Raw genomic sequence first — 14,403 nt, 5'->3', positions numbered from 1 at the left:
ACTGATGTCCTGTCTGTGACTGATGTCCTGTCTGTGACTGATGTCGTGGCTGTGAAGGATGTCGTGGCTGTGACTGATGTCCTGTCTGTGACTGATGTCCTGTCTGTGACTGATGTCCTGGCTGTGAAGGCTGTTGTGGCTGTGACTGATGTCATGTCTGTGACTGATGTCGTGGCTGTGACTGATGTCGTGGCTGTGACTGATGTCCTGTCTGTGACTGATGTCCTGTCTGTAACTGATGTCCTGTCTGTGACTGATGTCCTGTCTGTGAAGGATGTCCTGTCTGTGACTGATGTCCTGGCTGTGACTGATGTCGTGGCTGTGACTGATGTCGTGGCTGATGTCGTGGCTGTGACTGATGTCCTGTCTGTGACTGATGTTGTGTCTGTGACTGATGTCCTGTCTGTGACTGATGTCCTGGCTGTGACTGATATCGTGGCTGTGACTGATGTCGTGGCTGTGACTGATGTCGTGGCTGTGAAGGATGTCCAGTCTGTGACTGATGTCCTGTCTGTGACTGATGTCGTGGCTGTGACTGATGTCCTGTCTGTGAAGGATGTCCTGTCTGTGAAGGATGTCCTGTCTGTGAAGGATGTCCTGGCTGTGACTGATGTCCTGGCTGTGACTGATGTCATGGCTGTGACTGATGTCCTGTCTGTGACTGATGTCGTGGCTGTGAAGGATGTCCTGTCTGTGACTGATGTCCTGTCTGTGACTGATGTCGTGGCTGTGAAGGATGTCCTGTCTGTGACTGATGTCCTGTCTGTGACTGATGTCGTGGCTGTGACTGATGTCCTGTCTGTGACTGATGTCCTGTCTGTGACTGATGTCCTGTCTGTGACTGATGTCGTGGCTGTGACTGATGTCCTGTCTGTGACTGATGTCCTGTCTGTGACTGATGTCCTGTCTGTGACTGATGTCGTGGCTGTGACTGATGTCCTGCCTGTGACTGATGTCCTGTCTGTGACTGATGTCCTGTCTGTGACTGATGTCCTGTCTGTGACTGATGTCGTGGCTGTGACTGATGTCGTGGCTGTGACTGATGTCCTGTCTGTGACTGATGTCCTGTCTGTGACTGATGTCGTGGCTGTGACTGATGTCGTGGCTGTGACTGATGTCGTGGCTGTGACTGATGTCCTGTCTGTGACTGATGTCCTGTCTGTGACTGATGTCGTGGCTGTGACTGATGTCCTGTCTGTGAAGGATGTCCTGTCTGTGACTGATGTCCTGGCTGTGACTGATGTCGTGGCTGTGACTGATGTCGTGGCTGATGTCGTGGCTGTGACTGATGTCCTGTCTGTGACTGATGTTGTGTCTGTGACTGATGTCCTGTCTGTGACTGATGTCCTGGCTGTGACTGATATCGTGGCTGTGACTGATGTCCTGTCTGTGACTGATGTTGTGTCTGTGACTGATGTCCTGTCTGTGACTGATGTCCTGGCTGTGACTGATATCGTGGCTGTGACTGATGTCGTGGCTGTGACTGATGTCGTGGCTGTGAAGGATGTCCAGTCTGTGACTGATGTCCTGTCTGTGACTGATGTTGTGGCTGTGACTGATGTCCTGTCTGTGAAGGATGTCCTGTCTGTGAAGGATGTCCTGTCTGTGAAGGATGTCCTGGCTGTGACTGATGTCATGGCTGTGACTGATGTCCTGTCTGTGACTGATGTCGTGGCTGTGAAGGATGTCCTGTCTGTGACTGATGTCCTGTCTGTGACTGATGTCCTGGCTGTGAAGGCTGTTGTGGCTGTGACTGATGTCCTGTCTGTGACTGATGTCGTGGCTGTGACTGATGTCGTGGCTGTGACTGATGTCGTGGCTGTGACTGATGTCCTGTCTGTGACTGATGTCCTGTCTGTGACTGATGTCCTGTCTGTGAAGGATGTCCTGTCTGTGACTGATGTCCTGGCTGTGACTGATGTCGTGGCTGTGACTGATGTCGTGGCTGATGTCGTGGCTGTGACTGATGTCCTGTCTGTGACTGATGTTGTGTCTGTGACTGATGTCCTGTCTGTGACTGATGTCCTGGCTGTGACTGATATCGTGGCTGTGACTGATGTCGTGGCTGTGACTGATGTCGTGGCTGTGAAGGATGTCCAGTCTGTGACTGATGTCCTGTCTGTGACTGATGTCGTGGCTGTGACTGATGTCCTGTCTGTGAAGGATGTCCTGTCTGTGAAGGATGTCCTGTCTGTGAAGGATGTCCTGGCTGTGACTGATGTCCTGGCTGTGACTGATGTCATGGCTGTGACTGATGTCCTGTCTGTGACTGATGTCGTGGCTGTGAAGGATGTCCTGTCTGTGACTGATGTCCTGTCTGTGACTGATGTCGTGGCTGTGAAGGATGTCGTGGCTGTGACTGATGTCGTGGCTGTGACTGATGTCCTGTCTGTGACTGATGTCCTGTCTGTGACTGATGTCCTGGCTGTGAAGGCTGTTGTGGCTGTGACTGATGTCCTGTCTGTGAAGGATGTCGTGGCTGTGAAGGATGTCCTGTCTGTGACTGATGTCCTGTCTGTGACTGATGTCGTGGCTGTGAAGGATGTCGTGGCTGTGAAGGATGTCGTGGCTGTGACTGATGTCCTGTCTGTGACTGATGTCCTGTCTGTGACGGATGTCCTGTCTGTGACTGATATCATGGTGTAACACGGTTGAAATTGACATCCGTGGTTGTATGAGTTTTGCCATAATTAAGCAGCCAGGTTATGTATGTATGTATGTATGTATGTATGTATGTATGTATGTATGTGTGTGTGTATGTATGTATGTATGTATGTATGTATGTATGTATGTATGTATGTATGTATGTATGTGTGTGTGTGTGTGTGTGTGTGTGTGTATGTATGTATCTATCTGTGTGTGTGTGTGTGTGTGTGTGTGTGTGTGTGTGTGTGTGTGTGTGTGTGTGTGTGTGTGTGTGTGTGTGTGTGTGTATGTATGTATGTATGTATGTATGTATGTATGTATGTATGTATGTATGTATGTATGTATGTATGTATCTATCTATGTGTGTGTATCTATCTATGTGTGTGTGTGTATATATGTCTGTCTGTCTGTCTGTCTGTATGTATGTATGTGTCTGTCTGTCTGTCTGTGTAGTTGTGGAGCCACCTGCTGTATTATTTGTGCAACTGCATCTCTGTGCATATTACATCATAGATCTCATATTACGTCTGCATGATCACGCAGCATCCAGCCAAAGAGTTGTTCAACTTTGATTGGAGGTTATGTATCGTGCTCCATGCTGCGTTTTCGCTTTTAAAATGATACCGAACGTATGTTAAGGCTGAAAACGATATTGTTTTATAATCACTATCGATGTTGACCTGTTATATGATAGTGTTACAGAGTTGTTACCTGTATTTACAATTGTATGGACATGTAGGCTAAAGGCTAGCTATAGCGTCCATCCTGTACTTTCCTTGCTCGTGAGATTAGTCACCTCGTGAAGTGTAAATGTGTTTTTATTTCATGTCAATCAGATTTCATGACGGATTTGCAGTTGCTCTGAGGTTTACACATTGTGTTGTGTGTGTGTGTGTGTGTCTTCAGGTTCGTGCTCCCAAACTGTTATGGACCAATGTTATGTGACTGTATAGGTGGAGGCCATGTGCTGCGGTGTGGTGTTATGACCACCAGATGGAGACATAATAAGTTGAGCGCTCCTCTGTCGTCATGTTGTTGGAGATGTCATGATACATATTGTAAGTATGAATTTGTTCTTATTAACTGACTTGCCGAGTTAAATAAAGGTAACTGTTTTTTTTGTGTTTAAAAAAAAGAAAGAAACTTTTCTACAACTATTATAAAAAAAGATAAAGAGATAAAAAAATAAAAAAAATAAAGAGTTGTTCAACTTTGATGGAGATTTCATGATGAATTTTCAGTTGCTCTGAAGTTTACACATTGTGTTTGTGTTTGTGTTTGTGTCTGCAGAATTAGCCGTGGAAGAGAACAGCACTGTGTCCTTTGTCATCCAAGCAAATGAGAGCCGTTACACATCCGCTACAGCAGCCACTTACCAGTGATGATGACAGCAGAGATGACGATGGAACTGACGGAAGAAGCAGAGGGAATCGGAGCCCTGTCCCACGTGCGAGATGATCTGTACAACACAGTGGAGAGGATCCTAAAGATTGCATGTCACTTTCACAGTCAGCAATGATAAGCTTCGGGCCGACGTGCAACAGGAGATGGAGCATGAACTGACCCTGATATTGGATAGTGGAACCCGCTGGAACGGTCTCGCCTTCATGGTGGAGTGATATGTGCTGTTGCACAGCTCTATTTGATGTCAATCCAGGACTTCTTGTGAGTGATGGGCAGCTGAAACTTTTGAAAGAGCTAATCTCACCTAGTCTGAAAACCTGTCAAAATGGCCATGGAGTAACTCTGCCAGCGGGACGCCACTGATCGTGGCAGATGGAATCTTTCGGTCCACGCCGGATTAAGCCCCGATCTGCCTGGAGTTACCGTCGAGACCAGATTCACCCAGTGGATGCAAAATAACCTGGTCTTCCTCTTCAGGCATAGGCTTGCAAATGTATCTAATTTATATTTTATGATTCCAATGTGTAACAGTATAGCTTCTGTCCCTCTCCTCGGCCCTACCTGGGCTCGAACCACGGACCCTCTGCACACATCTACAACTGCCTCCCACGAAGTGGTCGCTCCACAAAACCCGCGGCCCTTGCAGAGCAAAGGGGAACAACTACTTCCAAGGGCTCAGAGGGAGTGACGTCACCCATTAACACCCAGGGCTGTTAAGCACAACGTGGATACAGCCTTCGCCGAGGTGCCTTAGTGCTATTATAAACGAGTTATCAAGGTAATTAGAGCAGTAATACCCGTGGTATACGATCTGATATACCACGGCTGTCAGGCAATCAGCATTCAGGGCTCTCACCACCCAGTTTATAAAGGGACATAATGCACGCTCTAGAATCCCCTTCAAGCCAATCGGAAAATAATGTACAACAATGCCACGGTATAATATATTTTATTATTTGTTAGGCTATTGTCATAGCCTGGCATATACACTGTGACTGCACATCATTTAGGCCTGGAAGTTCATTTTCTAAGATAAATGTATCATCGTTTTTTTTTTTTATACAAAGTCCTGAGCCCTCTGTCATTATTTATGCAGACAAAAATAAACACAACACGAGGCAATTTTACACAGGTCTCAATTGCAATAATCAGACTGTGGCTCAACTGTGTCAGCACTGTATAAACATTCACAAATAGGTGGTGGCAAAGCCTTGGCATGTAAACGGATGGATTGTATTGTTGTGACTATGCCTCGGTTTTAAATGCTTTAAATGGGCACTTCCTGTTTTTGCGGTATTTCCCAGGACTCTTGCGAATCAACTCTAATTATTTCCAGTAAAATATGAATCCCTACAATGGATGGCCATAGTTCACCTCTAATAGATTCATTATCAACAGTAACTCATATTCCACAGACCCTGTACTGCATTAGGGGGTAATAACACTGAATAGTAGTAAAAACTCACTAATAATTTTTGTAACTTATTGTGTACATAATGTTGCTGCGACTGTCTCTTATGCCAGAAAATAACTTCTGGACATGAGAACAACGATTACTCACCGCGAACTGGAAGAAACTTTTCCCTTTATCGAGTCTGACGAGAAGGATATCCTGCTCTCACTGGAACAGGGCCAGATCCACGCCTTTCACTGGAACAGGGCCAGATCCACGCCTTTTGCGTGAAGAAAAGACGCAGGAAAAGCGGGTGCAGATCGGGCAGCCTCCTGAGAATCCGTAGGCGAGTGAGAAAACTCTCATTGCCATTCAGTTCTTCTTGCTATCAATCATTGGAAACTAAATTGATGACCTACGGTTAAGATTATCCTACCAACGGCACATCAAAAACAACAACGTCTTATGTTTTATCCTCCTGATCCCTGCTGACAAGCAACAACTAACGCAGGAAGTACCAGTGACTTGCTCAATACGGAAGTGGTCAGATGACACGGATGCTACACTACAGGACTGTTTTGCTAGCACAGACTGGAATATGTTCTGGGATTCATCCAATGGCATTGAGTATTATACCACATCAGTCATCAGCTTCATCAGTAAGTGCATCGATGACGTCGTCCCCACAGTGACCGTACATACATATTCCAACCAGAAGCCATGGATTACAGGAAACATCCACATCAAGCAAGAAGCTAGAGCTGACGCTTTCAAGGTGCGGGAGACTAATCCGGATGCTTATAAGAAATCCCGCTATGCCCTCAGACGAACCATCCAACAATCAAAGCGTCAATACAGGACTAAGATTGAATCCTACTACACCGGCTCTGACGCTCGTTGGATGTGGCAGGGCCTGAAAACTATTACGGATTACAAAGAGAAACCCAGACGCGAGCTGCCCAGTGACGCGAGCCTACTAGACAAGCTAAATTCCTTTTATGCTCACTTCGAGGAAAGCAACACTGAAGCATGGACGAGAGCACCAGCTGTTCTGTAGGACTGTGTGATAATGCTCTCGGTAGCCGATGTGAACAAAACCTTGAAACATGTCAACATTCACAAAGCCGCTGGGCCAGACGGATTACCAGGATGTGTACTCAAAGCATGCGTGGACCAACTGTCAAGTGTCTTCACTGACATTTTCAATTTCTCCCTGACCAAGTCTGTAATACCTACATGTTTCAAGCAGACCAACATAGTCCCTGTGCGCAAGGAAGTGAAGGTAACCTGCCTAAATGATTACCGCCCCGTGGGGCACACGTCGGTAGCCATTAAGTGCTTTAAAAGGCTGATCATGGCTCACATCAACAGCATTCTCCAATTCGCATACCGCCCCAACAGATCCACAGATGATGCAATCTCAATCGCACTCCACACTGCCCTTTCTCACCTGGACAAAAGGAACATCTATGTGAGAATGCTGTTCATTGACTACAGCTCAGCGTTCAACACCATAGTGCCCTCAAAGCTCATCACTAAGCTAAGGACCCTGGGACTAAACACCTCCCTCTGCAACTGGATCCTGGACTTCCTGATGGGCCACCCCCCAGGTGGTAAGAGAAGGCAATGCTGATCCTTAACACTGGAGCCCCTCAAGGGTGTGTACTTAGCCCCCTCCTGTATTCCCTGTTGACCCACGACTCCAACACCATCGTTAAGTTTGCTGACGACAAAACAGTGGTAGGCCTGATCACCGACAACGATGAGAAGGCCTATAAGGAGGAGGTCAAATAATTTGTAGTGTGGTGCCATGACAACAAAATCTCCCTCAGTGTGAGCAAGACAAAGGAGCTCATCGTGGACTACAGGAAAAGGCGGGCCAAACAGTCCCCCATTAACATCAACAGGACTGTAGTGGAGAGTTTCAAGTTCCTTGATCTCAACATCAATGAACTATCATGGTCCAAACGTATCAACACAGTCGTGAAGACTGTACAACAATGCCTATTCCCCCTCAGGAGACTAAAACGATTTGGCATGGGTCCCCAGATCCTCAAAAGGTTCTACAGCTGCACCATAGAGAGCATCCTGACCGTTTGCATCACTGCCTGGTATGGCAACTGCTCTGCATTCGACCGTAAGGCGCTACAGAGGGTAGTGCGAACGGCCCAGTACATCACTGGGGCCATGCTTCCTGCCATCCAGGACCTATACAATAGGTGGTGTCAGAGGAAAGCCCAGAAAATTGTCAGAGACTCCAGTCACCCAAGTTATAGACTGTTCTCTCTGCTACCGCATGACAAGCACCCGGAGCGCCAAGTCTAGGGCCAAAAGGCTCCTCAACAGCTTCTACCCCCAAGCCATAAGACTGCTGAACAATTCATAAATCACCACCGGACAATTTACATAACCCCCCCTTGTATACTTAACACTGACTCGGTACCGTAATACCCTGTATATAGCCTCCACATTGACTCTGTACCGGTGCCCCCTGTATATAGCCTCCACATTGACTCTGTACTGGTGCCCTCTGTATATAGCCTCCACATTAACTCTGTACCAGTGCCCCCTGTATATAGCCTCCACACTGATTCAGTACCAGTACCCCCTGTATATAGCCTCCACCCTGACTCTCTACCGGTACCCCCTGTATATAGCCTCCACCCTGACTCTGTACCGGTACCCCCTGTATATAGCCTCCACCCTGACTCGGTACCGGTGCCCCCTGTTTATAGCCTCCACATTGACTCGGTACCGGTGCCCCCTGTATATAGCCTCCACCCTGACTCTGTACCGGTGCCCCCTGTATATAGCCCCCACACTGACTCTGTACCGGTGCCCCCTGTATATAGCCTCCACCCTGACTCTGTACCGGTACCCCCTGTATAAAGCCTCCACCCTGACTCTGTACCGGTACCCCTGTATATAGCCTCCACATTGACTCTGTACCGGTACCCCCTGTATATAGCCTCCACCCTGACTCTGTACCGGTACCCCCTGTATATAGCCTCCACCCTGACTCTGTACCGGTACCCCCTGTATATAGACTCCACACTGACTCTGTACCGTAATACCCTGTATATAGCCTCCACCCTGACTCTGTACCGGTACACCCTGTATATAGCCTCCACCCTGACTCTGTACCGGTACACCGTGGATATAGCCTCCACCCTGACTCTGTACCGGTGCCCCTGTATATAACCTCCACCCTGACTCTGTACCGGTGCCCCCTGTATATAACCTCCACCCTGACTCTGTACCGGTGCCCCCTGTATATAACCTCCACCCTGACTCTGTACCGGTACCCCTGTATATAGCCTCCACCCTGACTCTGTACTGGTACCCCCTGTATATAGCCTCCACCCTGACTCTGTACTGGTACCCCTGTATATAGCCTCCACCCTGACTCTGTACTGGTACCCCTGTATATGGCCTCCACATTGACTCTGTACCGGTACCCCCTGTATATAGCCTCCACCCTGACTCTCTACCGGTACCCCCTGTATATAGCCTCCACCCTGACTCTGTACCGGTACCCCCTGTATATAGCCTCCACCCTGACTCTGTACCGGTACCCCCTGTATATAGCCTCCACATTGACTCTGTACCGGTACCCCCTGTATATAGCCTCCACCCTGACTCTGTACCGGTCCCCCTGTTTATAGCCTCCACCCTGACTCTGTACCGGTACCCCCTGTATATAGCCTCCACCCTGACTCTGTACCGGTACCCCCTGTTTATAGCCTCCACATTGACTCTGTACCCCCCTGTATATAGCCTCCACACTGACTCTGTACCGGTACCCCCTGTATATAACCTCGTTATTGTCATTCTTATTGTGTTACTTTTTATTGTAAATTTTTTATTTTAGTCTACTTGGTAAATATTTTCTTAACCAACACTACAGTTCAAGAAGAGGGATGGTCAGTCAGCATTTCACGGTAAGGTCTACACTTGTTGTATTCAGCATTTCAAGGTAAGGTCTACACTTGTTGTATTCAGCATTTCACGGTAAGGTCTACACTTGTTGTATTCAGCATTTCACGGTAAGGTCTACACTTGTTGTATTCTGCATTTCACGATAAGGTCTACACTTGTTGTATTCGGAGCATGCTACAAATAAAGTTTTTGTTTGATGTGATCTCTACTTTATCACTCATTCATGCTGATTGGTGCTTTCCATTCAGAACCTACAGAGCTGTCCAATCCTGTCGGTCTGTACCCTGCCAATGGTGGGTGTGTCTGGTTTCTCCAGAAGTTGCTGTTTGAACATGACTAAGGTAAATGTTATATATTGCAACGGTTCAGGCTTGGACAAGTCACAGTATATTCTGATAGTAAACCTGTTAGGCCAACAACAATTATATTTTTAAAAAATCATGAGGAGGGGACTGGATACACACACACAGTGGGACACATAATTTGTATTGATATACCTAGCTGTATATCGTCTTCTAGGGTTGTCAGCAGAAATTAACCATCTCTAGAGTTTCTTCTCAAAGCCATCAAATACAGTCATATTTCACTTCCAACCTGTCCCAGGCTAAGTATCAGGTCTGGAGCTGTTTGGAGCGTTTAGTTCCTGTAGCTCTGATGTCAGACGTGTTCCTTCCTGTAGCTCTGATGTCAGACGTGTTCCTTCCTGTAGCTCTGATGTCAGACGTGTTCCTTCCCGTAGCTCTGATGTCAGACGTGTTCCTTCATGTAGCTCTGATGTCAGACGTGTTCCTTCCTGTAGCTCTGATGTCAGACGTGTTCCTTCCTGTAGCTCTGATGTCAGACGTGTTCCTTCCTGTAGCTCTGATGTCAGACGTGTTCCTTCCCGTAGCTCTGATGTCAGACCCTTCCTCTTTCCCTCTGTCTTAGCCAGTGACTTTGCCTCCGTCTCTTTGTAAGCACCCTGACAGAAAAGCCTGAAGTTCTCTCCAACGAAGAAATAAAGAAGTGGGTCCAAGCAGCTGTTCATCGCTGCCAGACACAAAGTGAGCACAGCTGTTTTGCGTACACGCTCTATGTACCGACAGGAACCTCCATACCCTTTATCCCTCACCTGCATCTCAGCTTCCAGGAAGACAGTCCGCATGACGTGGTAGGGCAGGAAACACACTAGGAAGATGCTAAGGACTATTACAACCAGGGACATGGACTTCTTGTATTGGGATTTCGGCCTTCCTTCAACCTTCCTCAGCTTCAGCAGGCTACGCACCACAAATATGTAACAGATAGAGATCACTGCAAAGGGCACGATGAAGCCCAGAAGTAAGGTGGCATGGTTGGCTATGATCAGTGTGCGGATCTGAATGAGTTTGTATTCTGGATTAAGCTCCAAGCACCTGGTTCTACCATAAGCATCTATGACGGTCCCTGAAGTCAGCATAGGGATGGAGGCTAGCGACACCAGCAGCCAGACCAAAATACACACCAGCCAGGAATTACGGCTATTCTGCATGCTCATATACCTGTACGGCTGGGTGATTGCCACAAAACGAACCACACTCAGCACCGTGAGGAAGTAGATGCTCCCGTACATGTTGATGTAGAAGATGTAGGACATAACGCGACAGGCGATGTCTCCAAACACCCAGCTAGATTCCATGTAGTAGTAGAAGGCCCGAAGTGGCAGGGAGCACACCAACATCAAGTCTGACACCAGCAGGTTGACCATGTACAGGTTGACGGGAGTAAACTTTTTCTTTCTCCTCCAGACACTGACGAAGAAGCAGAGGGAGACGAGGTTGAAGGTGAGGCCGAGGAGGAAGATGACTAGGTATATGGGTGGGTAGACTCTATGTTTGAACATGCTGATGGAGCAGTCAGAGGACAAGTTTCCATCTTCCATGATGACTGATTTATTCACTTTTGATTGCTCCTACAACATGGAGAAAGAAAGAGAAATAGGCAGGGAGAGAGAGAGACAGACAGAGAGAAAGAGAAAGAGGCAGAGTGAGAGATCAGTTTATTAGGATCCCGATTAGCTGTTGCTACATGCACTATTCCTTGAGTCCAGACAAAAAAGAGAGTGATGTAATGGGGGGGGGGGTGAAGTGAAATCAAGATTTGTGATGGCAACAGTTACACAGCAGCAGGAAGTGTTCCTCCGCGAGTGAAAGAATTCACGCGGAAGTTTTTGGAGTGCAACAAGCACGTTTCAAACTCACTCAATCCGCTTTCAGACTACAAGAGTGTTTCAAAGCCTTTCCTCATATCTATGGATGTCACAAGACTTTTTTTAGACTTCTAAATACCATTTCCTTTCATCCTGATGACACATTACCATCAATAGTAATAGAATAGTAATAGAAACCCCAAACCTGTTAAGTTATCACTGATCTACCACATCGTCTGAGGCCGCAATTGAGTTTTGCTTCTCCAAAGTCAAACATTCTCAAATACCACAGTCCCCTCTTGCCCTGCACTGTAAACATGCTTTCACTTGTGATAAGGAAGAATTCTTAACAATAACAAATGAGAGAACAAGAAATAGTGGGAGAAGAGAGTGATTAACTGTAACCCTTAAGTAAAATTTAAAAAAAGAACAATAGCAGAACAATAACTAAAAATGGTAAATCTGGTTAGTTCAGGAGATTTGTAAAAGCCAAATGGCCTGAGTGTAAATAGTTTCTGCTATAAATTTGAGGAGGCTGTTACCTGCCAAAATACTTCACACCCCCATCCCATGGACTCTCAATATTGTAAGAATTGTCCCATAACACAGCATTTAGAAGCTTTAAATACTCAATACTTTGTGTTTGTATTTTCTTAATAATCTTCCATACACATTGTACAACACATTCTGTAGCAAATGTCAAAACAAATGTCAATAAGCTGCAACAACAATCAATCTTAAAACAAAAAAAAAATTGACCATGATTTGATTTGTACCTACTGTGATACACTAATGATGAGAAGCACCCTGACTTTTCAGTCAACACTGTCTTGACGATCAGCAGCTGTTCATCTCAGATCCAGGGCTGTACTGCCACAGCGAGACTTCATTCCAGAGTGGAGTAGGCTGAGCTGAGGACTGTTGTTTGCAGGATCAACCCTAGATGCACTTGACTTTCTGTCTCCTCGGTTGGTAGTTTAATAATATGTTGTCGTTCACCCCGCCCATTTAGTTTGGCTCTTCCAGTAAAGCTACATATGTCCTTTTAAAGGTGAAATTGAAAAAAGACGCCTGTATAGCTCCCCCGCCCCCCCAGCATTCCTAGTTGCCAGACACTAAGTCAAGAGAATGTGTCTAAACGTGTGTCTGTATGGCCTGTATTTCTGCTTTCATAAACACTTGCCTATTGACTTTCCATTTTCAAAACTTTGTTTATTTGTTGGTGAGACAAAATACTTTTTCTGCAACAACAAATCAGTCAATAAATCAATTCATTGTTATTATTATAAACTCTGGTGGCTGGTTTATGACTACAGTCGGAGACATTCTCTACACAGTGTACAGTAGACCGTTATCCTCAGAGATTTGCTCAGGATGGAAAAAAAATCTATTCATACACATCCATCGATCCAAAGTAAACAACCAGATGAAAACCCCTGATGTTAGGCCTATACGGAGCATAGACTTTTTACTTGAGAAGTCCTTCCTTTCCAGTAGCTTAGATGACATGTTTGTTGGTTACTGACAAATGCAAACCTATGGCTTGCAGATCAAATCTTGGGGACATTTTATTTTTCCCCCTTTAGGTAACCAAAAAAATGGATTATTGGACATTTAGATATTCTAGTAATCAATTAATGTAGGGGTGAAATATATTATGTAATGTTTACTTAAAAGGTAAATCTATGATGTTATGGGTACCAAAAGGGAAGAAAAAAAAAGATTGTGCCAAGATTCTCTTATCTTAAATATACTGTAAGTATCTCTCAATAACCCTTCACTGACATGTATTTTAGGCTACGATGTATATAAACCCAGGGTTGGTTGATGCTGTGTATTGGCAATTAAGAGGCTTTGAAGTCACTAGTCGGCCATATGGGTACTCCCCAGTAGGAACAGTCCTCCATGGGAATGAATGCAATTCTACAGTATTTCAATTTAACGTTTCAAGGACTAAATTACATTTATTTAAGTGTTGTTTTGTTGTCGTGGGGACGGTAACATTAGAACTCTCTAAAAAATTATACTTTAAGGAAAATGTTTTGATATATTTTTTTCATTTTTAAAAAATGTTTAGCTCACATACATTTTAAAGTATGCATTTAAGTGTTTGTAATAGAATAGACGTGGCAAAAACGAATGTAGACATTAAATAAACGCATTTCTATTATCTATAGCTTCCAAAATATGTTTTACAAGGGTGGAGGTGCGGTGGCTACAAAGCAGCCCTCTTAAAATCGTCTTGTCTACATATAAAACACATATTTTAGGCTACTGGAAAGGAATGATTACAAATCAACCTGTAGCAGTGTGCCCATCAATCACATCTTGCTGACGAATGCGCAGGGACGGATGTGCTTGAATGTAACACGAACGAGAACGCCCCCATCGAGGAAGATATGAACTCGGCAGTCAACTTGTACTGTCTGAATAGTAGTGATGGGACGTTCGGACCTTTTTACTGACTGATCTTGTCGACTCATTCAGTCAAAAGAACGAATCTTTCGACTCATTTCGTTCATTTGAGTAAATAATGCATAGGGGACGCAGAGAGGGAGACAAAGGGAGGTATGACAAAGGGAGGTATGTTTAGTGTATATTTTGGTTCCACAGAGCTGTGTCCATCATAACATTCAATAATACATGAATTGCATCCATTGTTGCACCATGTAATCAATTATCAGCTCAAAACACGTTTTATTTACTTTTTCTTCGTGTTTTTTTTTTTTTCACTCCGGTGGAGTGCGTATTTATCTTGTTGTATGATTTAATTGAGGCCTGACAGCAGGTCAAAGGAACAACTAAAATGAATGAGTCACTCGGGAAAATGAATCATGACTCTTGAATCAGTAAA

General features: G+C 45.5%; 1 protein-coding gene and 1 long non-coding RNA gene across 2 annotated transcripts; one reads left to right on the top strand and one right to left on the bottom strand.

Moving 5' to 3' along the window:
• Positions 1-3,203: 3,203 nt before the first annotated feature.
• Positions 3,204-5,153, top strand: LOC112238134. Its single transcript, XR_002951557.2, has 3 exons — positions 3,204-3,275; positions 3,553-3,704; positions 3,937-5,153. It is a non-coding gene; the product is annotated as an uncharacterized LOC112238134 (long non-coding RNA).
• Positions 5,154-9,722: 4,569 nt separating this feature from the next.
• On the bottom strand, positions 9,723-11,282 carry cysltr2b (cysteinyl leukotriene receptor 2b). Its single transcript, XM_042296523.1, has 2 exons — positions 10,266-11,282; positions 9,723-10,235 (listed from the first exon to the last, which is right to left on the bottom strand). Exons 1-2 carry the CDS (start codon positions 11,280-11,282, stop codon positions 9,987-9,989), a joined length of 1,266 nt encoding a protein of 421 aa, XP_042152457.1. The 3' UTR covers positions 9,723-9,986.
• Positions 11,283-14,403: the final 3,121 nt, after the last annotated feature.

This window comes from Oncorhynchus tshawytscha, linkage group LG13 (genome assembly GCF_018296145.1).
Source record: "Oncorhynchus tshawytscha isolate Ot180627B linkage group LG13, Otsh_v2.0, whole genome shotgun sequence".
Classification (NCBI taxonomy): domain Eukaryota; kingdom Metazoa; phylum Chordata; class Actinopteri; order Salmoniformes; family Salmonidae; genus Oncorhynchus; species Oncorhynchus tshawytscha.
This window is presented reverse-complemented; position numbering and strand designations above follow the sequence as displayed.